At 35.3% G+C, this 23,199-nt stretch overlaps 2 protein-coding genes across 2 annotated transcripts; one reads left to right on the top strand and one right to left on the bottom strand.

Moving 5' to 3' along the window:
• Positions 1-15,111: 15,111 nt before the first annotated feature.
• On the bottom strand, positions 15,112-16,998 carry LOC147286195 (flavonoid 3'-monooxygenase-like). The gene is made up of 2 exons (XM_086241091.1): positions 16,075-16,998; positions 15,112-15,768 (listed from the first exon to the last, which is right to left on the bottom strand). The coding sequence occupies exons 1-2, from the start codon at positions 16,981-16,983 to the stop codon at positions 15,139-15,141; spliced, it is 1,539 nt and encodes a 512-aa protein (XP_086097217.1). The 5' UTR covers positions 16,984-16,998; the 3' UTR covers positions 15,112-15,138.
• A 1,976-nt stretch (positions 16,999-18,974) lies between these two features.
• On the top strand, positions 18,975-20,871 carry LOC147286194 (linamarin synthase 2-like). Its single transcript, XM_086239787.1, has 2 exons — positions 18,975-19,499; positions 19,617-20,871. The coding sequence occupies exons 1-2, from the start codon at positions 18,983-18,985 to the stop codon at positions 20,558-20,560; spliced, it is 1,461 nt and encodes a 486-aa protein (XP_086095913.1). The 5' UTR covers positions 18,975-18,982; the 3' UTR covers positions 20,561-20,871.
• The last annotated feature ends 2,328 nt before the right edge of the window (positions 20,872-23,199 follow it).

Raw genomic sequence — 23,199 nt, 5'->3', positions numbered from 1 at the left:
CTTCCGTCTTTGAATCCCTACAAAAAAATAGGCAAATGGACTCATTAATTAAACAAAAATCAAAGTCTGTGAAAATAAGACACATCATTGAAAATTTCATTATAAAATAAATCATATGTCACTTGGGAAATGTTAAAACTCATGGCTGCATGAATATAATAGTCATTTAAATTTAAATTGACAAGGATAAAGAACTTAGCAGCTTGCCTTGATATAAGCCTTGTAGTAATCTTTAAGTTAGGTAATCATAGAAATCTAATAAATTAACCTTTATTATGAATCCTCACCTCCAAAACCTGGAAGCCTTTAGTTCCAACACAAGGACCTTCTCTAATCTATTTTCTACTATATATTCATAAAAAATTAAATATGGCAAACTGAAGTAAAGGCATTGTTTAGTCCAACCAGATTGTCCAATTTACTAAAAGGAACAAACCCCTGTTTCTTATCAAGTCTGCACTACTAACACCATTTCCATCAATTGAAAATATGGCATGTGTTCCTACAAGGACAAGAAACACAGAGTACGTTGAATAATATGAGTTGACAGCTACATGTGTTACCTCAAAGTCTCAGAGAGGAATGATTCATTATGCAAGTTCTTCCTAGAAATTTAACCAGGTCCAGGACTATTTCATTTAATAGCATAATACTACTGACCAATTATTTATTAGGAGAGGTAAAACCAAGAAAACAGAAGGAAACAAGGCCAAGTATTTTCTGCCAAGAATTATGTTATGGAAGAAGAACAACATACTCGCAATTTGCCATTGTCAATGTTTTGAATGCAGGTCCAGGCAAATAAAAATGAATACTAGCCTACCATGGTTCTTTAACTTGAGAGACAAAATATTATAAACTTGCAAGTGCCAAAGCAACATAAGCATATGCGCCTTACCTGGTTGAAACAGAGCCCCAAGCCCCTGCTATAAAAGTTAGCATATATATTTAACCATAAACATGCCATAGTCAAACCTGTTATCAACAATTAATTGAAGACATTTTAATTGAGGTACATATTTCACATATACATATGAGTAAGTTTCTCATCATTGATTTTAATTAAATCATATCCCACTTTTAATTTGCCTTCAAAAATATGCAAATTAGCTTCATTATTTTACATCTTTTCCCTGCGATACTAGTATGACTATAAAACTTCAGACAAATACATTTAGCATGTATAAGCAAATGCCGTTTTTGTTCTCTACATGAATGTTGTGTGAACAAACAGAGTTTAATGAAAGAAAAAATGTATCTAGGCGAACAATCAACTAGTGACCATCCAACAAATTAAATAAAATCTAGGTTCAGTATACTAAAGCATGCCAACATGCCGTAAATCAAGATGCTTGGAAGAGATGAAAAGCTTACTAGTACGTATTTCCATACTTCTTATGCATATCCTGTCAAACATAGAAAAATAAAATAAAAATAAAAAACATGAAACAACCAGCAGATTTCAACATGTTGAAAGTAGGTAAATAAATCAATGAAACAAACGAAAAATATAAGTTAGCAGGTTGCTGCAATGCACTGCTTCCATTTTCTCCTTGATTCATACAACTAACACCAAAAGCTTTTTCCAGATAGATTAAAACATCCTGAAAAAGAAGAATTGCAATGAGAATCAGTCGGGAATCATAAACGGAATACAGACATTGAACTAAAATAAAGGAGACATGTACAACTTCAAAGTCAAGCATCAAGAAATTTGAAAATGAAAACAAAACATATTTGAAGGATTGCATGCCACCTTGGTTAAAAACTAAATTTTCCATGGAAAAAAACAATCAAAGCCAGTGGGCCAGAACAAGTTCCAGTCCAAATAAGAACAAGTTAACAGTTCCCCAGTATGTATATATAAGCATGGATTTGGGTCCCCCAGCATCAATGACATACAGGTTAAAATGAGTACACATTTAAAATCAATCCATTAGAGTTAAAAAGCCAGGAAAAACTCAAATTAACACATACACACAAGTTCAATGTGCACAGTATGCTTATTTAACCACACAAAAATGACTACTTTCCGCATGCTACAGCATGAGATGCAACACCCACCACATTTAACAGGCTGCATATACTTTAGGTATTTATTAGAGCAAACTAGCGCATATGGCAAATTTAAGTTAGTTAAATTCTTCCCATAAAACAACCTGGAGAAGCATAAGTAGATCAGTATACTACAAGGCTAATGGAATGGTATCACAAACTAGGGACATGTTCATCAAATTGGCACGATACCCCAATGTGACAATTTGTGATGTGAGCTTCCACACTTAATAGGACATTTTACATGATGTCACAATTTGTGATGGGTTCAAACTTTAACCTCATCCAATCAACAAACTGCATTGCAAACCAACAACATTTATAATCTTTGACAAAAGGGGTTGATTTATATTTGGTGAAGTGCTTGTTCACCTATATTGTACTTCGAACCTTCCATTTGTTTTAGCATAATATTTTTCAGTTTCTTCAAAAAATAATAATTTACATTAACTAAAACATAAATTTTGAGAAATAAAGCAAAATTAAAATATACAACACAAATTTTCTATCATAGATAAAGAGCAAACAACAAAAAAGTGAAGCTACAAGTTAGATTAAACTTGGACCAGAAAAATTATCATCCTGAATTCTACAAGGAACATCTCCCAATGTTCACCTCAAAACAGGCAAGTTCAACTCTAACTCAAATATCTAACATCAATACATCATCACCAAAGAGTGCTGGTCCTTGATTCAATAAAATGAACAAAAGCAACAACTAATATACTTAAGAAGCTTTATCGCGAACAATATTTTTCAATATACACTAGTCAGAGAAAAAAAAAGAAAAAGGATCACCAGCATGACACTAAGGTTCAGGCTTTGGCTCATATTAAATTCTAAAGTACCATCCCTAGACAACAATGGTAGAATTAAATGGACATCATGCAAAATTATAAACAGAAGCAACAAATTACACTATTAGCATTAGAACTTACAGCAGATTTCGTTGCATAATGGCAAGCTAGCCCAACATCCAGCAACAAAAGACAAATATTAAGAGCAGTTTTCTGCATATGAATAAAGAAGCACATAAGCCAGCATTAAAACTGCAAAAATAATATTATTTTAGGTAATAATTAGTTTACCTCATCTATGGGTCCTCTATTTTGGAACAGAGGTTCAACAACAGACAATGCCTTTGCATAGTCGTGAAGATGGAACTAGATAACCGCCTATATAAACCCAATTTTGAGACAAAAGTTTCAGTCAAATTAGAAAGTAAAAAAATTTTCTTTTTTTCTTAGCTAATATATTCAACAATTAATATGGACAGTAAAAACATGATGAGTTAACTGATGAAATTATAAAGTCCCATACAATGTTTAAGGTAGCAACGTAAGTGTCAAACTCATCCATGTAAACAGTGGAAAATGGATGTGTCATTGTACTACTTTCTTTGGACCCCAAAGTAACTTTATCTCCAATATTCCCAGAAGACTCCACCTGTTCCGCAGATGCTCGAGCGAGCTCTTCACTTCGCTTCTAAACAATAAGAAGAAATTAATAATAGATATAAGTTGAGATGAATTTATCATATCGACAAAAAAACAAAACACAAACCAGTATATATGCTCCTGTTGTTATAATATAACTGCAATAACTAATAAGTATATATGGATCTTCAAAAAAAAGTTATTTTTAAATGGATGGCACTCAATCTAGGAAAATATCATAACAAGAGAAATAAGAAGCAGCAAAAATGCTTACGCTGCCCATTGCACCCCATAGCTAGCAAATACTGAGGAAATGGCCGGGAGTCTCCGGATCTATGGCAGAAAAACATATTTACATCAAAATAAAAATTAAAAAGAGAACACCAAGTTTTTTTTTATCTAACCATCACACTCAAAACACGAACAGGGAACCCTTGTTAGGCAAATCAGTTTTGTTTTTTCCAGACCATCATAGACCACAAAAGCCCCAAAAACCCCAACTCGATCTCTTAACCCTAAAATTGCAAAATCGATTTAAGTTTTGAAAACCCTAACCTGTCACAAGAAAGAACGCACCAAATAGAAGCTTCCTTCAAGCTCAGATCCACAATGCTCCATCTTTGGAGTTCCATTTTTACGCTTCAGAGAGAGGGAGGGAGAGGGAGATAGAGAGAGAAAAAGAGAGAGAGGAGACCGAGAGCGAGCGAGAGAGAGAACAGAGGGTTGAGGGTTTTGTTTGGCGAGAAAGAGAGGGTGAGAACTAAGGGTGAGGGTCGAGCTTCAATAATAAGGAAATAAGAAGAAAGAGCAGATCGATGGACGGCGAAGATGGAGATCGAATGGGGGATGAGTTTCTGAATGTAGGTGAAGTCTCAAAGCGCGAGGACTTAAAGCGCGAGTATCTGAATGTATCTGAATGGGCTTTGACCAAATTAGACTTAAAGCGCGAGGACTGTTCATTAGCGCGCCTCCGCTTTTGCCCAAATACAAAGACCCGCAAATTCTTTATTTTCTTATAACTTACCAAATACAACAGTTTTGTCTAAAACTATTGTGTAATAATTTAAGAAAAATCCCAAGACCAAATACCATTGGATATTATATGTTCATATAACGGTTATTACAAAACCGTTGTGTAATAAATTAAGATAACGGATAAAACACGAACCGTTGTCTATTGACCGATGTCTATTTATATTATTGTAGTAGTGTAAAGTCCAACAACATGACCAAGACATAACCAGGTCAGTACAGGGGAGATTGGGGGATCAGTCCCAGTATCCTTAAGCCGGCAGAGCAACAGCAGCCGATTCTGACCTCGACATCACACGCGTGTTCGGTTACTTTAATAAGGTGGCCTCAATCTATTATTAGATTGATTAATTAACGAGTAACTAATTTATGCAACCAAAGTAATTTAATCCAACTTAAACTTTATTTGCATGCTTCTTAGTAAATCTATTTTCTTTTAGTTAAAGCAATTTTATAATCCAATTTGATTTACATAATTAATTGATTATAATTAATCCAACTTTAATCAACTAATTATGTAATTAAATCCACTTAAGACATGATTAATTAATTTAATAAATCCAACTTAACTAATTAATCATGTACAATTAAATCCAACTTAACTAATTAATCATGCATAAAAACCTTAAAGAGAAAGTAAAGACTAAATACCTGGTTTGAGACCTCCTTAACTTAATCTCTACAAATAGAATTGCTAAAATAAAAATTAAAGCCTAATAAGTAATTAACATCAAAATAAAATAACTTGATCGAGCCCAAGAGTCTTACCCAAAGACCTTTCCAAGGCGAGCAGAAAATTTGGCAGAATTTCCCCATAAATTGCCAAAATTATTTGTTTGAGATGTTCCTAGGTGAAAAATCCTTTTGGGCACCCAAGAAAACAACCCAAACAAATATTTTAAACTTAAGAGACTCTCAACAAGTGGTTTGTCTCAGAAAACTTTGGAAAAATCACAAAGTTTTCAGCTGAAGGTGTGGAGTGAAATGGAGGGGTGGTTCTCTATTTATAGGCTTGAAAGAGTGGAAAAAAACTAGTGAATTTTCGATGTGGGATAAGGGAAAAACCATACCAAGTCTGTGGGGAGCAAACAGGTCGAAAAACAGGTAAAAAATAGGCTGGGAGCGAACTGGGTCGAGCGCAACCCATGGAGTGACGCGCGAATCCTGCTAAGTCTACAAACGGGTAAACAGAGTGGGTCGAGTGGATCCGTGCACACAGCTGAGACCGGCTCCAGAAGAAACAATGTGTCGCATGGCAACGTCCGGTCCAGATGCTGCGTCGTCTGGAAGTCAGCAGACGTGATTCCGCTTACATCGAAACTCATGTGTGAGTGATCGTACACCAAGGCACATTCTGGAGCGTTGGATCGTCAGCAAGGAACGTCCAGGATTGCGCCACATCAGCGATCTGTGTGAAATTCTAATTTTCGGATTTTCTTTTATTTTTTCCAACTTCAAAAATCCACCAAAAATACATTCGAGTTCCGAAAATTCCTACAGACTCGTGAGGCTGAGTACTAATTATATATGGCCTCAAAACAATATATTGATTTCCAGAATTTTTGAGAAAAATTCAACTTGTCCAAATAAAATTTTAAAAAATCAAATAATAACCAAAAACAATTATTAAACTTTGAAAATTCGTAACTCCTTCATCTGAACTCCAATTTCGACGAACCAAACGTCGTTATTCTTAGAAAAATGAGCTCTACGCTACCAAGGCCCACTCTTAGTCACTTGGTCTTCAGAAAAATTCATCAACTTAGAGAAATAAACGTAACAAACTAAAAATAACAAAATACAGAAATTTTAGGGTCTCACACTATGACTATTGGAAGGTCATGATGAGGACTCTCTTGATTTCTCATGGTCTCCGGAAGTTTGTTCATGTTTGGTTTGAAGAACCTGATGAAGCCAAGGTCTTGACTGTAGGGGAGAGAACGCTACTGGAAGACTCCATCAGAAAAGATGCCAGAGCTCTCCACCTTATTTAGTTGGGTTTGACAATTGACATATTTCCAATAATTAGCAATAAGATCAAAGCCAAAGATGCATGAGCTGTCTTGGAGAAAGAATACAGGGGAGCTACAAAGGTACGAGCTGTTAAACTCTAGTCTCTTAGAAGAGATTTTGAGTATACTAGGATGAAATCACTACAAAAAAAATAAATAAATAAAAAGAGCTTAAGCGATGAAGTGGTTTCGTGCCCAAAATACGATTTCGTCACCTAAGGTTTTGGGCGACGAAATCACTTCGTCGATAGATTCGTCACTCAAACCTCGTCGTACTAGACATTAGGCGACGAAATCATGCTGTCCTCTCCTAAGACTACTTTCGGAGACGAACCAAATTCGTCTCCCCTAGTTGATTTGGGCGACGAAGCTATGAATCGTCGCCTAAAGATACCTTAGGTGACGCATATATTCATCGCTCAAAGGCACTTTAGGCCACGAACCATAATTTCGTCGCCCAAAGATACCTTGGGAGACAAAGACGAATTTGATTCGTCTCCCAAGATCTCTTTGGGTGACGATTTCATTTTTCGTTGCCTAAAGTACCTTTGGTTTTTTATTCACCTAAATTTTTTTTTACTTTTAAATTTTTTCTAATTTTTTATTTATCCAAAAATATATAACACAAATTTATTAACAAATTTTATATTAACACAAATTAGCAAAAAATTCATAATTATATCCAAATATCCGTACAAACGATAACTAATGACCCTAATGGTCAATCTATCATAAGTTGGTCGCATCATCGGAATCCTCGGCTGGCGGCGGCGATGGCAGTTGCATTTGAAACCCCGGTAGGTACTGGGTGAACATCTGATGCATTTGTGTTTGCATCTGTGCCTCCATCTGTGCCTGTGCCTATGCATGTATTTGTGCCTACATCTGACTCATATGTGTCTGTATCAAGGCCTCACGAGTCGTCTCTCGAAATCTAACTGATGTTGCACCTGCTCCACTCAAGCGGTCAGTTCGGCGACGACTACTTATGGTTGAGAATAAGACAAAGAAGATGATGAGGTGCTGACGTCACGAACCTGACCATATCCCATGCCGCGTATCTCCCTACCAGGCCTAACACTCAGTGTGTCCATCATAATACGAAGGCCAACATCAGGATCAGGTATTTGGATCGACTCCAACGGAGTGTCAGGAGGGTGCTGGCTGATCAACTCCTCCAAATACCTCGTCCTCTTGGCCATCATTTCATCCTTCAAAATGTTATACACAAGTTAGAAATTAGGAATTTAAATATAAATATAAAAATTTGTAAAAAAAGTTAAAAGATAAAAAACTAACTTGTTTCGCTATGGGTGCATCACAGCCAGGTCGGACATAGACATCCGTGTAGGTGTCAATCTCCGAGAATTGCAAACCCGCCTGAAAAAGAAAATAATGTTGTCAAAGTCTCAAACAATACTAACGAATATATATGTATTAAATTAAATAAAGACGTACCTGAGATTGAGACTTCAACCGATATGAGGTGGGTTTCGAACCACCATGATGTTCAATCTTTGTTGGCGCTTTCTGGTTCTTAACATTGGCGGTCGACTTCTTCTGTTAAATATTAGGCAAATTGTAAATGTGTTAGTGCATATACAATAAAGGTAAAACAAAAGAAAATAGTATTTTGAAGTCTTAAAATCACTATAGGAAATTGAGGATTAGGCAACGCCTTAAAATTCGTTGCCTATTACGAGAATAGGCAACGAAGTTTTTTACATACGCAACAATCGTGTACTTAATATAGGATAATTAATTGGCAACGATCTCTATAGCATAGGCAATGATGTTTTGGTTGTGGATTATGAGAATAGGCAAGGAAATAAAAATGGGGTTGCCTATAATTTGGAGGGAAGGAGGCAGGAAGTTTCACAACGATGAGGTCGTTGCTTATTTTTTTCAAGTTGGTTGCCTATTCATTTGGCGGGAAATTTTGGCGCCATAATGAATATAAAATAGGCAACAACTGTTTTTGTTGTTGCCTATGCATATAGGCAATGAATGTTCAAGAGTTTAGGCAACAAATTGGATTTGTTGTTTATAAAGTTTAGCAACGACTACTCTATAATACGCAACGAACATGAACCTAATGTTGAAAAATGGCTTCGGTAAGATCTGAGCTCCTGCTCGCTTGTTTATCTTTCAGTAGCTTGTAGATCTGCATATTTCCTTACTCATATCAATTCAGAGACGATAAAGATACATCATTAGGTGAGTCACCATCAGAGTAGAAGTTAAATTTTTATGTTTTTGGAAATGTATGTTAAATAACGGATGGTCCTAGATCACATATTCTAGCATCATTGACTTTTTTACATTTGTTGTTCATTGTAGGACCCAGAGGTGATATTCGTTCCTACTTGGAAGGATTAGCTTTGGCTGACAATGTTCAAAATTATGTGGAGCAAAATCCATTAGGTCAACGAGCCATAGAGTTATAGGCTACGTTTGTTTTGTTGGACTAGGCCGGATTGTGTTAAATAACCCAATGAACTCATGTTTGGTAATGCCCTGTATTATTTTAAGTGGGACTATCTACCACCGCTTCTTCTAAAACAGAGGACTAAGCGTTGGTAAATAGCGAGGCTTGAAGACACCTCGCTATCTAAGAACTGGATTACGCCTCGCAAAATAACACAAACCTGGAGGTAGCTCGCGCGTCCATCCTTCATCTTCAGTTTGTGGGTAAGCTCTCTCTCTCTGCTTTCTTTCTCTGGTAGTCAATTCTTTTCTCTCCCTCCTCTCTCTCTCTCTTGTTCTCTCTTGTTCTCTCTTGTTCTCTATGGACAAGCTTGATTTAGAATTGATCTTTTGGGTTTCTGGGTTTTTTTTTGTTTGCATTGATCTATTATTATTTTTATGGGTTTTTTCTTCATTGGATTTTTTCTTGGATATCAGTCGAGATTCCTAACATTCTGATTGAAGCAGGTAAATGGGAGAGATGAATATAGGAGCCAAAACTCAAATGAAAAACAAAACGAAAAAGGAAACAAACGTGTTCATTGGGTTTGGTGCTGGGATCTATCTGTTTGCCTTGTGTGATTGCTGCAACTTTTCTTATGTTTGTCTTGTGTGATTGCTAGGATCTATCTACCTTATAAAATGTTTGGATCTTATAGGTCTCACCACTAATTAATGCTTTTGCTGGTCAATGGTTTTGGAAAAAGAAAAACAGTATTTGATTTAGCAAAAAAAAAAAAAAATGTTAGATGAGTAATGTCATTAGATAGCATTTTTTTAAATAAAAAACAAATTAATCAATTATTTTGGACATTAAAATTATGAAAAATTTGAGAATTAAATATTAACCCTTCAAACTATATTAAAAAATGGATTGTAATTAGATAAGATATATTTATTTAACAAACAAATACATAAAGTTAATTATTTTAAGTCTTGAAAATATATTTAAAAAAAAAAAGATAATAAAATTGTTTTTATTAATTTAAAAATTAAAATAATTATAGTTTAATCCGGTCATCCGGCCATGCACCAAACATAAGACAGTGTTATTTAGCTTATCCAGTTTCATAATCCGACACAGCATCAAACATAGGATAACATTTAATCCAGCTTACTCCAGTCCAACACAGTCCAGCATAATCCCTAAGAATAATCCAATCCAACACAGTCTAGTGTAACAAACGGAGCCATAGAGTTATAGTGGAGGAAGTATGACCATCTCGAGATTGATGCCATTTGGTTTGTATTGTCTCAGTTTTTTTTTAGACAACATATATACCAATCAAATTTTTCAAAGCTCTTCAATAGATTTTGCTCACCAAATTCTTTACTGTTATATTTACATTTTATTAAGTGAAATGTTTCATCTAACACACCAGAGTGAGAAACCATTATTGTTTATGCATGGTGTGTTGATGTTCTTCAAAAGTTCACTAATATTCTGAAATGTTGGCCAATTGTATTTGAAATTTTTTGAAATCTGCTTAGATATGCTAAATCAAATTTATTAGATCTTAATTTAGATGAATTAGGCTTAGGAATTGTATTGAGATTAAATAGTTTCAGTTCATAAAACAATTTCAGTTCGTGAAACAATTTCAGTAACACTATGAGTTTTTTTATTCATTGTTCCTTTTCTTTTTTGTTGATCTCTGATTATATGCTTTAATTTAGATGGATTAGGCTTATAAATTGTATTGAAATTAAATAGTTTCAATTGTGAAACAGTTTCAGCTCGTGAAACATGAGCTTTAGATGAATTTTGAATGAAATTGTGGTTCTGAAATATGATAAATCAAATTTGTAGGGGGAAACAGATCTAGGCAGCCACTAGAGGCAGAGGCGGCTGTCGTGAACTTGGCGAGCGTGAGGTGATTGGAGATTCGAGATCTAGACGGTGACGACGTAGTCTAGTGTTTGAGTTTGAGATTAGAGATCTTGACGACGACAACGACATAGCCTAGGGTTTGAGTTTCAGTGAATTCAGTATCACTAAATTTAGTGAACTGAATTTGAATTCATTAAAATTGAATTTAATGAATGCATTGAAACTAAATTTAGTTTCACTGCATTCAGTGAACTGAATTTGAATTCACTGAAATTTAATTTAATTTCAATGATTTCACTGAACAGAATTCAGTTTTATGGTTTCAGGATATATACTGAATTCAATATCAGTGATTTAGTTTTTAGTGAAACTGAATTTAGTTTTTAGTGAAACTGAATTGATGTAATTATTTTTCTTTTGTCAAGTAAATGTGTAATTATTATTTTTTTTCCATGAAAAATAATGATGTAATTATTTTTTTATTCTAGTTAATAATAATGTAAATTTAAATTTTGTTAGTGTAACAGAATTTTTGAAATTCAGTTTCACTAGCTGATCCACGTCAGAGCGCGTTAGGATGCGCGTCAAACGTGTCAACACGAGCGTCAATATGCGTTAGAAGGGTAAAAAAGGCATTACAAGTTTTAGGAGGTTTTGAGAGAGTTTCTAGATAGATGGAGGTTTAGGAAAACTTCTAAGATGGTTAGGGGTTTAAAATTACGGACTATTGTGAAAATCATGAGGTTCAAGATCTTGGGTTTATGTATTGTTTTTATAATAGATTTTCTAAATTAAGTTTACAGTTTTACCATTTACCTAGAGTATTTTACGATGCAAATTATCTCAGGGAGAACTTCAATATAAACATATGTATGACACATTTATTACTCATTTATGCTTAATAAGCTAATAAGTGCTTTTGAAAAGGACTTCTATTTTACTTCTAAGCTTATGTGATTGAATTGATTAATCTGTTCCTATGGAGGGTAAACAGTTGAAGCACTCATTGAAAATGAATGCTTGCTAGCTTTTGTAAGCCATCACACTTGTTCCAGTTTACAGCTTGTGGGGTTGTCCAAAGAAGATAGCAAAGATTACTAATCTGTTTTGCGTACGTATCTATACAAAGACAAAAAATCAGGAGTAAATAATGCTAATTTGGTCAGCATATCAAAGTAAGAATAAAAAAGTGAAAGATATTTGAAAATCATGTTGCAGCACAATAATGAAGATTTTGTAATCAAGCAGCACTAGTACTATTACTAGCACACCCATAACTAACATTTTTCTTATTAATGGATTCGTTTATTTAAAAATCATGGTTGAAGATTGCATATCTGTACAAAGCACATTTAAAAAAATCCAAGACAACCACAACTAAGGAGATTCAATTTAAAAAGGAAAAAATATTGAGGTCGTGGAGGACCTGAGGGGGCGAGCCAGTCTTTGATTGCTTGTGATTCGGGTTGGGGTTTCCTAAGATTGTGATTTATGAATGGGAAGGCGTGGTGCAGAGGAGAGAGAGAAGGGGGAGTGAGAGAGACCAGATCTGTATTTTAATATTAATAGATAGTTTGTTCTCTTCCTATTCCAAATGTATGTGTTGTTTTTTATTTGTTTTAAAACATGAGGATTGCACAAAGATATTTAAAAAATTATTATGGATGAAGATTATTGATCCCCCTTGTTCATGGCCTTGTTTAGATAATCAAGTTTAAGTTGAGGAGTGTGTAATTTCCTATGTACGTAGTTGCTTTCAATGAGAGCATTAATATCATGTCAAGTTTGGCTGGCTTGGACTTGATTTTTTAATGAGTACTCATCAATAGATGTGGTTCATGAAATGGTTAAATGAATCATATGACCAGCTTTACCCAGGCACATGGGTGACTGCTCAATTGAGATCATCAATCATGCAACATGCACAGAAAAGAAGACAAATGTCACATGGTTTGCTGAGTGTGATTGGAACAGAATCACAGAGCGAAGATTTGTGCTCTATCTTAAAAAAAGAGATCTTGTGGGTTAGAGTGTTAGACAAACAGTGCACCAAACGATGGGATGACCTCCAATAATTGGTTTATGCTTCGATTAACATGCAGAAGTAACATGCAGTGCACCAAACAGAATCACAGATCGCAGAAAACTGCAGAAGTAACATGCAGTGCACCAAAAGAGACTGACAAGTGGTTCTTGCTTCGGTTCCTGGAAGGGCAGAACCCAACTTAGGATATTGTGAGTGACATGTGTGAGACTGACAAGTGGGGCCCACAGTCTTAGGATATTGTGTGTGGCGAATCGTGATTACTGATTAGGATGCCATGCAAAGACACGCTCCGGCCATCTTGAATCATTTGTTGTTCAGGCACTATAAAAAAGATGGGCCCAAACACTACGCAGAAAACTGCAGAAGTAACATGCATGCTACCACAGGGATTTCTCTTTGATCGATCATTGTTATGGATTTTGGTCACTATTCATCGATCAATGTACTTTCTTATCAACTATATCTGATCCAACGTCATCATTATTAGATTGGTTATAGCTTCTATGATTAAGATTCATTCCTATGCCTTACAAGGATACAACCTAAACTCAAAAACACAATCAGGTTACATCCAAAGTCATTATGGATCACAAGAAAAAATGATTACAAATTCTATAAAATCCTAGAAAGCAATAAAATGATTAGCATATATTCACATACTAGCTCCCTTTCGAAGACCATCTGTAGAATTCTCAAAGGCTGCTTTTGTTATTAATCTTAATGCAGAAGCTCCAGCTCCGGATATAACCAAACCAGTCAGGAAAGACTGCATATTTACAACCGCAAGAATAATCAAGAAATGAGTGGAAAACAATGTACTGCAAAGTCAAATTAACATAGTAAAATTTATTGTTGTTCCATGTAAAATTAACTTAGCATAGTGAATTAGTGATCCTATGTTCAGGCTGACCTCATTTTATGAATGGTTGTTTCCATATTTACTAAAACAATAAATAAATAATTTTATTCTAATGTGGGAGTTCTTACAAGTTACAGCTATCAAAGAAATTCTAATGAAGTCTAAACATATGTATCTCTAGGATGACCAAGAGAATCCAAGATTGGACAAACTCTTCATTAAGTTATGGCGGCAGATTACAACTGATTCAAAGTGTTCTGTATGTTATACAAAGTGATACAATGCAAAAAGTTGAAAAAATTATGAGAAATTTTCTCTGGGATGGTCAAAGACTGGGGCGCATTAAAGCTAAATTTTTTTTTGGTTCAAAGGAGATACAAAGTATCTTGTTAGTAGTACAAGTTACAAGTTAAAGGCGTGTGGAAAGTTAGTAACACCAGGACTTGAACCCAAGACTTGATACCTCTCTTACTAAGAGAGTGGCCAACTCAACCAAGTTGAGTTGGTTAGCAGAACTAAGGCTAAAGTTAAATGGACAGATGTATGCTTACCAAAGCAGGAGGGTGGATTAGGACTTAAAAGAGTGAAAGAATGGAACAAGGCCTCAATGACAAAAGCACATATGGGCTATGTCTCTCAAGTAAATTAACAACCTTTGGTTCAAATGGATTCATACTATACTTTATATTAAGAGGTAGATCTTTTTCGGCACGCCTTTACCATCAGATTTCTCATGGACACTCAAGAAGCTCTGGGAATTAAAGGGTGAAGTTCAGAGCTTCACTAGTCAAAAAATTGGGATTGGCATCTCTACATATATATATATATATCTAGTTTGATAATTGGCATCCCTATATAAAAATCTCAGAAGTGTTTGTTCAAAGGGAGTGGAAATGGCCCAAGAGGAGGAATAAAGTATCAATCGAGATTGAGGTTTGCTTGGGAAATTTTCAGTTGAATCAGCAGCAGCCTGATAAGACTGAGTGGAAGGTTTTAAATGGCAAGTTTACTCAGAAGTGCTGGAGAGAACTGATGAGAACCAAATTAAAGGAGCTAAAGTGAACTGGTATAAGGTTGTTTGATTTCCAAAAATCATTACCAAACATGCTGTTGTACTCTGGTTGGTCTGCAAGCAAAGATTACATACTAAGGACTTGTAATCAGAAAAAGTATGCACATTAATTTCAGACTTTTGCTCTATCCTCTGTGTAATAATTCAACTGAGGACAATAAAATCCCACTAGCAGAGAGTCAAAATCTAATGCCACAATGGTCGTCCACGGTACAATCTTTTTATTCCAAGACGAATTATTTTATTCATGATTAGTACAGTCTATGACAATAATAAGGTCTAAACCACAGACATGCAGAAACACAGGACAGAAACAAATGAAATACAATCACTTATAGAGGTGGATTGGAAGTCGAGGTTCCGGGATAACGGTAACTGGGACTTCAGGACACGTAGTCAGACCATAGCGTTCCACCATGCATATATCTTCAGGTTTCATACCCTCGGGAAATTTCCAATTGAAACCATGGAACACATTGGCAACTGTTGTTCGAACAAGTCTAAGTCCGAGGTTGTAGCCAGGGCACCTTCTTCGGCCCGAGCCAAATGGCAACAGGGTGAAATCCTGTCCCATCATACTTATTTCCCTGCCCTGCAAAAACCTTTCCGGCTTGAATTCATAAGGATCATCCCAGTGGTCAGGGTGCCTCCCTATGCTCCATGTATTTATCAGGACAGTTGTTCCTTTAGCTATGTCATAACCTGCTACATTGCAATCCTCAAGTGCGAAATGTGGTGCCAGCAACGGTGAGAGTGGATGTAACCTCAATGTCTCCTTAATAATAGCCTCTAAGTAAGGCATTTGGGGGAAATCATTTTCTTGCACCCATCTTTCTCGACCAATTACTCTGTCAAGCTCTTCCCTTAACTTCGTAAGGACTCGGGGGTGTCTAAGAAGTTCATGAATTGCCCATTCCATTGTGACTCCAGACGTGTCTGTGCCACCAGGCATTAGATCCTAATATAATATAATTTAGGACAGCAAGAAATAATTAATTAGAATTTAATTGATACCATTAAACACAAGAAAGCCTAATGAATATAAATATACAAAATGCAGTTTTAAAAATGAATAAATCTGATTTAGACAGACAACTAAACTTAAAGGTTGGTTTTGACATGAAAAAACAAAAGAAAAATTGCTTCTTAAAATCCTTACAAAAAATACTACTACGTAGTACGTACTAACAGAGAAATTAATTAAAGATGATATACAGGAAATATTATTTAACCTTGAAATTAAGAAGAAGAATATAATACTAACATGGACTAACGCCTTGACAGCTTCCATGGTGAGCTTAGCCTCAGGATCAGTATCCTCGTCAGAGAACTGCAGCAACACATCTACCATGTCTTTAGGAAGAAAATTCTTGCCTGCTAATTCCTTCTTGGCCTTGTGATCAGCAAGCACGTAGTTGTGAAAAGCTTCGAACTTGTCATTCAAAGCCTTCATTCGCTTAACAAATCCCTGCAGGTCAAAGATACGCAGCCACGGTATCCAGTCGCCAATATTGAGTACACCATTAAGCACCATCCACTCATCTATCATCTCATGAAACTCACTTATTGACACAAGTGAAGTGTCAGTTTTATGGTCACTGAAATACTTGTCGCTTAATACCACCCTGCTTATGCTGGAGAGAGTATAAATCCTGATATGGTTTTTGAGCACCACTGGATTTCCTCTCTGAGCGTAAAGTCCGGAAAGGAATCTACGCCTTTCCTCAACACGAATATATTGGAAGGAATCAAGCCTTTTGGGAGTGAATAGCTCTGTTAGGTAAACTTTGCGTGCTTTTCGCCAGTGTGGTCCATAAGGCGCCCATGTCATGTCTTGGTAATTGTAACCAGTGTATTTGCCAGAGGCCAGAGGAGGCCTAGAGGCAAACACATGATCATGTGTCTTTAGGAATTGTTCTGCCATTTTGGGCGATGAAGCAACCACAACTGTGCCGGAACCATATTTTACCTGCATAATTTCTCCATACTTTTTGGCTAAAAAGTGAAGAGATATATGTGGGAGGGTACCAAGCTGGTGTAAATTGCCAACAATAGGCCATGGTTTTGGACCAGGTGGAATTCTTTTTTTGGGATTTCGTTCACGAAATTTCTTTAAGATAAAGGCCATTGCTGCTAGCCATGCTAAGGCTATAACTACCAGAGTACTCTCCATTGGTTTTGGTGGGGGAAAGCCACACGAGGTTCTGGTGTGTGATCACTCATCAGTGCAGTGCATTTATTTATATATGGTAGAGCCGTACAGGCTCTAACAGGGGAAGGTCTATTCTGTATTATTTTTTTTAGTAAATATATCAATTGGGAAGTGAGACTGATATTAATTTTGAATTTTGATGGTACCAAACTCCCAATTGTTTCTCTTTTTTTTGTGTTTTTTTGTGGTTAATGATAGTCCCTGTTGGTAGTTAGATAAAATTAGAAGGAAATCTTTGATGTAGTATCTCCATGAGCAGCATTCAAATCTATTAAGGGATGGGCAGTTGACCCAGTGGCTGGGTAGATACCCACAACCCCAAACTCATCCCATTTAAATTTTGATAGGACTGGGCACGGGATCATCCCATCCCAAAGTTTTTTATCGGTATCGGTATTGGTATCGGTATCGGGATGAGATGATCATTTCAGAAATGGTCCCATGTCATCTCATTCTATATCCATACGAAACCATCCCATCCCAAAGTTTTTTATCGGTATCGGTATTGGTATCGGTATCGGGATGAGATGATCATTTCAGAAATGATCCCATGTCATCTCATTCTATATCCATACGAAACGGAACGAGATGGTATGGGATGGTGCCAACCTTTTAAACTTTTTTTTTTTTTTTTGTTAAAATAACATATAACCGCCTTTTTTTTTTTTTTTTTTTTCAGTCAACACTTAAGTTTAACAACCTAGAATTTCCAGAATATATGCAGATCAAATGTAATTCAAAATTCAAACCTAACAAATAGAAATATAGAATGCCCAAATTCATAATATATGTAATTGGGGTTTCAAACTTTCAATTAAAGTTACTATAGCATATGTTATAAGTTATATACTTATATAGATTTCAATTGATGTAGTATCTCCATGAGCAGCATTTAAATCTATTAAGGGATGGGCATTTGACCCAGTGGGCAGATACCCGCAACTTCAAACTCATCCCATTTAAATTTTGATATACCCATACCCATACCCATGTCATACTCATTAGTATTTTCATAGGTATTATCCATACCCGCCCCACCAAATTAATGGGTTATCCAAACCCAACCCATAACCCACAAATTTTTTTAAATAAAATATAATTCTAATATAATAATTTAATTTTTAGAGGGAAACACTTTATTATTTCATTAATAATCTAATCTTAGCCTTGTTCTTAGGGTCCTTCACCACAATGTCATCCTTGCCATACTTGTCTACCAAGTTGCTCTCTTCATTAATCCTATATCTCTAATCTTAATCACAAAGTGTGATGTTCTCGACATTCTCATCATCAATGCAAGACTGCAAAGGGCCCTGCAACAATTCAAACAATACAACTTAAAATTTGAACCTAATCATATAAAATTACAGCAAATGAATTATAACAAAGTATACCAATCATTAGCACCAAAGAAAAAAAAGAGTATACCAATCATTTTACTCACTCAATTCAACATCTTAATTCATCACATGTGAAATCTCCAAGAGTTGTTGTAGAACTTGAACCTAATTAATCATATAATAACAAGAATAATTAGTAAACATAGAGGAACAAATTCACTTGCTATACTACATACATAATTCATTTCCAATACCTCTTATTTCATTCCAAAGCCAATCCCGAGTACACATTAAAGCCTCTTTGGTATATGGTATATGGCCTAATCTACTGGTATTAAGGGATCAAATTTTACCAATTACTCTTTTATTTTTTAAGTTGTAGTTAGATGAAAAAAAAAAAAAAAAAAAAAAAAAACTTTGATGTGGCCATCTTCAAATTGACCTGTCATGACCTGTTTGGATGGCAGAAAATAGAAAATTACAAATGAAATGGAAATGAAATTCAAATGCAGATGAAATGAGAAATAATTGTTGAAATTCACTTGAAATGAAATGGGATACATCATACATATATATGCCACACATTGGGCAGGGATTAAACAAGAGCTTGGATCCTCAAAATGGAAACGAGTACTACAAAGCCTCATGCTGTTCTGGTCCCGTGGCCAGCACAAGGCCATGTTAACCCTGTCATGAGATTTGCCAAGCTCTTGCATTCTAGAGGCTTCCATATCACTTTTGTCCACACAGAGTTCAATTACAACCGTTTAATCCGATCAAATGGCCCTGATTCTGTAAAGGGCTTGCCTGATTTCAGGTTTGAGACTATACCTGATGGAACGCCGCCACCATCAAATCCAGATGCAACACAAAATGTTCCTCTGGTATGTGATTCATTAAGAAAAACTTGTTTTGGTCCTTTCAAAGAGCTCTTGGACAGGCTTAATAAGAATGCTTCTCCGCCCGATGTGCCTCCTATTTCATGCATAATTGCTGATGGAGTTATGAACTTTGCTATTAGAGCTGCTGAGGCTTTGGGCCTTCCTGGGGTTGCATTATTTACTTCTTCTGCTTTCTCCTTCATTGGATATTTGCATTACCCCGAACTCATCACAAGAGGGATTTTTCCATTTAAAAGTAAGTAACTATTACACTAATCCATTTAAAACATATAATATTTGTTGTATCTTCATTTTCATTTTATCTGGTAATCTTTTTTTGGAGTGAATATCGAAGAACAAATTCGTTTTGCAGATGATGACTATCTCACTGATGGAACTCTTGATACCCCTGTTGATTGGGTCACTGGTATGGGCAATAACATACGCCTGAAGGACCTTCCAAGCTTTTTCAGAACAACCGATCCCAATGACATCATGTTCCATTTTATGAGAGAAGAAGTAGAGGATTGTCTAAAAGCTCGTGCCTTAATTTTCAACAACTTTGAGGAATTTGAGCAAGAAGCCTTACAAGCTGTCATATCTAAATTCAATTTTCCAAACATTTATTCAATTGGGCCTCTTTCCTTGCTAGAACAAAAGCATGTCCCGAAAAGCCTATCTGAGTCACTCAATCCAAGTTTATGGAAGCAGGAAGCAAAAGTTTTCGAGTGGCTAGATAGCAGAGAACCTGAGTCTGTTTTGTACGTGAACTATGGATGTGTGGCAGTAATGTCAAGCCAGCACTTTCAAGAACTGGCATGGGGGATTGCGGATAGTAAGCAGCCATTTTTATGGATTATTAGACCTGATGTCGTGAAAGATGGACCGGCAATGTTGTCCGAAGAATTTCTGGAGGAGACTAAGGATAGAGGATTGCTAGTGAGCTGGTGTGCTCAGGAGAAGGTCCTAGGCCATCCTGCTGTTGGTGCATTTTTGACACATTGTGGTTGGAACTCTATGACAGAAGCTATATGTGGTGGTGTGCCTGTGATCTGTTGGCCTTTCAATGCTGACCAACAAACGAATTGCCACTGCGCGTGCACTACATGGGGGATTGGGATGGAAATCAATCTTGATGTGAAGCACGACGAAGTTTCATCACTGCTTAAGGAAATGATGAAAGGGGAGAAAGGTAAGCAAATGAAGATGAAGGCTCAAGAATGGAAACAAAAGGCAGAAAGAGCTACTGATGTTGGGGGATCATCTTATATAAACTTTGATAGGCTCATCAAGGAGGTTCTTCATAGTGAAAATTAAGCTATTAAAAAGGCCAATCTCTTGATTCGATCTATTCTACATTTTATATGCTAGAAGTTGTACGATTTGAGCTGATGAACACCATCATTTCATCTGAAGTCTTTGAACTTGTTTCTTCTTTTCCTGATTTGTTAAGTTTTCTGGTTGTTTTCCATTATCTATGTATTTTTGCCGAGGAAATTACATAATCAATATTGCTTATTTGTTCTTTAATTTTGCAATCTTTGGACATGCATCTCAGAGATGGTATAGAAGATGAGCAATACTTATTTGATGGCGTGAGTAATGGTCTTTTGTGAGTATTTTACGGATGTTGAACTTTTATGAGATGTGCAGTATCACCTGGCATATGTGGAAAATGAAAATGCGTTATATTTGTCAGATCATATTCTCTCTGCTCTAAGGATTGTGGATCGCACCATGCCTGGGGTTTGAACCTGAGACCTCTTGTGCACAACCTTGGTGCCTTGACCACTGTGCTACTGATGGTTTCTTGTTAGAATACAAACCATTTAATATATATACTCTAAATGCCAGTGTTGGTCAATTTTGGGGTAATTAGGAACTTGAAATTTGAGGGTTTAAGGACTATTTCGGGTTACCTTTGAAATTTTGGTTCCTGGACAATTGCTGGACAATATCCACCCCTTTGAACCCCAATTGAAGTTTGCAATTGAAAAGGTTGAGAAATTTTGAGAAATTGAGAAATTTGAATTTTGTACCGTCATTTTGAACAGCGACGGAGGTGGTTCTGACCACCCAACTGTCATTTCATTTATCTAGCATTATTTTGAGTATCATACTGAGTTGGTTAATGATTTTGAATAGGTGGATGCTACTTGGGTTGACGAAAATTTCAATTTCACTACAACAAAAATGTCGATAGATATCAGTCGTGGACTGATATCTATTTGGGTAGCCATCTGATATAGCGCGTCGTGATATCTAATGTTCACATTTTAGATATCAGTTTTAAACTGATATGTAAACATTGTTTATATATCATTTTTGATATTATTTCTGATATCTATAAAATCTGAATATCAATAATTCTGATCAATACATATCGTATTTGAGGTAGAATATGATATAAAACCATGATATCAATATCAGGTTTCAGGTAGAATATGATTTAAAATCTTGGTATCAATATCATATATATGATAAAATCTGATATGTAATCTCAATATCAATATCAGGTATGGAACATACTATGATATCTAAATATTGTTTATATATCAGGTCTGAGAGAGAATCTGATATCAAAATGACATAACGTTTCAGTTTTTAGACCAAAACTGATATTGTTTATTATTTCAAGTTTTAAAAAAAGATTTGGAATGTATGATATATATTAGTTTTTTTTTCACCTAAAAAGGATATCAATGAATTAAATATACAATTGTGCCTGTAATTTGAAATGGCCTGAAATTTGTGCAAGTATAAAATCTTTCATTCCCATATATTTCATATTTTAAGCACCAATAACATTCAAAGTACCCAAAAAGGGATTACAATATAATATCCAACAAGTAGTTATATAGTTAAGGAAATACATAAAGAATTACTAAGGTATGACTGATGGTACTAATTTGAAGATACAAAAGCAGACAACTTCATCTAGCTAGTGGAGTAGAATCATTCACATCTTAAAGTTGTGTTGATTGAGACTAAATATACATAAGCTCTTCTCATGAACACTAGACCTGCAAAAGCATAATGCAATGGTCTTTAATATTATTGGCTAATATACTGAACAAATGGTCCAAGATTTAAAACAAAATCACAACAATACACACAAGGAAAGAATCTATATCCAATGTTGTACATAAAAAATAAAAAAGTTGATAGTGATGAATATATATATATATATTAAGGTTTTGACAAGGTTAAAAATATCAAGAGTTGTTTACAACACAACCAAGAAAATATATGAACTATGATACTCATCTACAACTTTGACATACCTAATTCATGAAGCTTTAGCAAAGTTACTAAGCCATTTATAAGCATTATAAAATCATGGACAAGCAAGACCAAATGGAAGGGCAGGTACATTTAGAAATGGCTTCATATTCAGTAATAACTAGATAAGAAATAAATAAACAAAAATTATGTTATTTTTTTTATACAATTTACCATGAAACTCAAAGTAAAAAAAAAAAAAAAAAAAAAAGAAGCAGAATGAGGTGAGGAAACAAGTATTAAAGTACTATAGTAGGACACCTAAGTAACTCATTTCTTTCTTCATGTTTTCAGTTTAATAGGAAGGTAGTTTATACTGTTATCTTTACTAGTCATACAAAACTCTCACGTAATCTTCTCAAAGATTAATACTTAAACATTTTCTATTACCATCAGAACTTGTGTAAAGGCATATCACTCATAAAAAAATGACTTAAAACCAATTAAGTCCCAAATTTCTTGATAAGCTACTTAGATACAGCCCAAAGGCCAAGATTTAACTCAAAACAACTACAAGCAACTGGAAATTAAAGGTATTTATGGTAGTGAGAAGCTACAATGCCAAATTATTAGCCAAGTAACTCAAAACTCTCACAATACGAAGGAAAGGTAAACAACTTCCACATATAGTTACTTAAAACCCTTGTGTGCCTTTGATTAAAATGACCAAAAAA

This window comes from Dryas octopetala, chromosome 4 (genome assembly GCF_963921425.1).
Source record: "Dryas octopetala chromosome 4, drDryOcto1.1, whole genome shotgun sequence".
Lineage (NCBI taxonomy): Eukaryota > Viridiplantae > Streptophyta > Magnoliopsida > Rosales > Rosaceae > Dryas > Dryas octopetala.
Note: the sequence above shows the minus strand (reverse complement) of the source record. Positions and strands in the feature narration are given on the sequence as shown.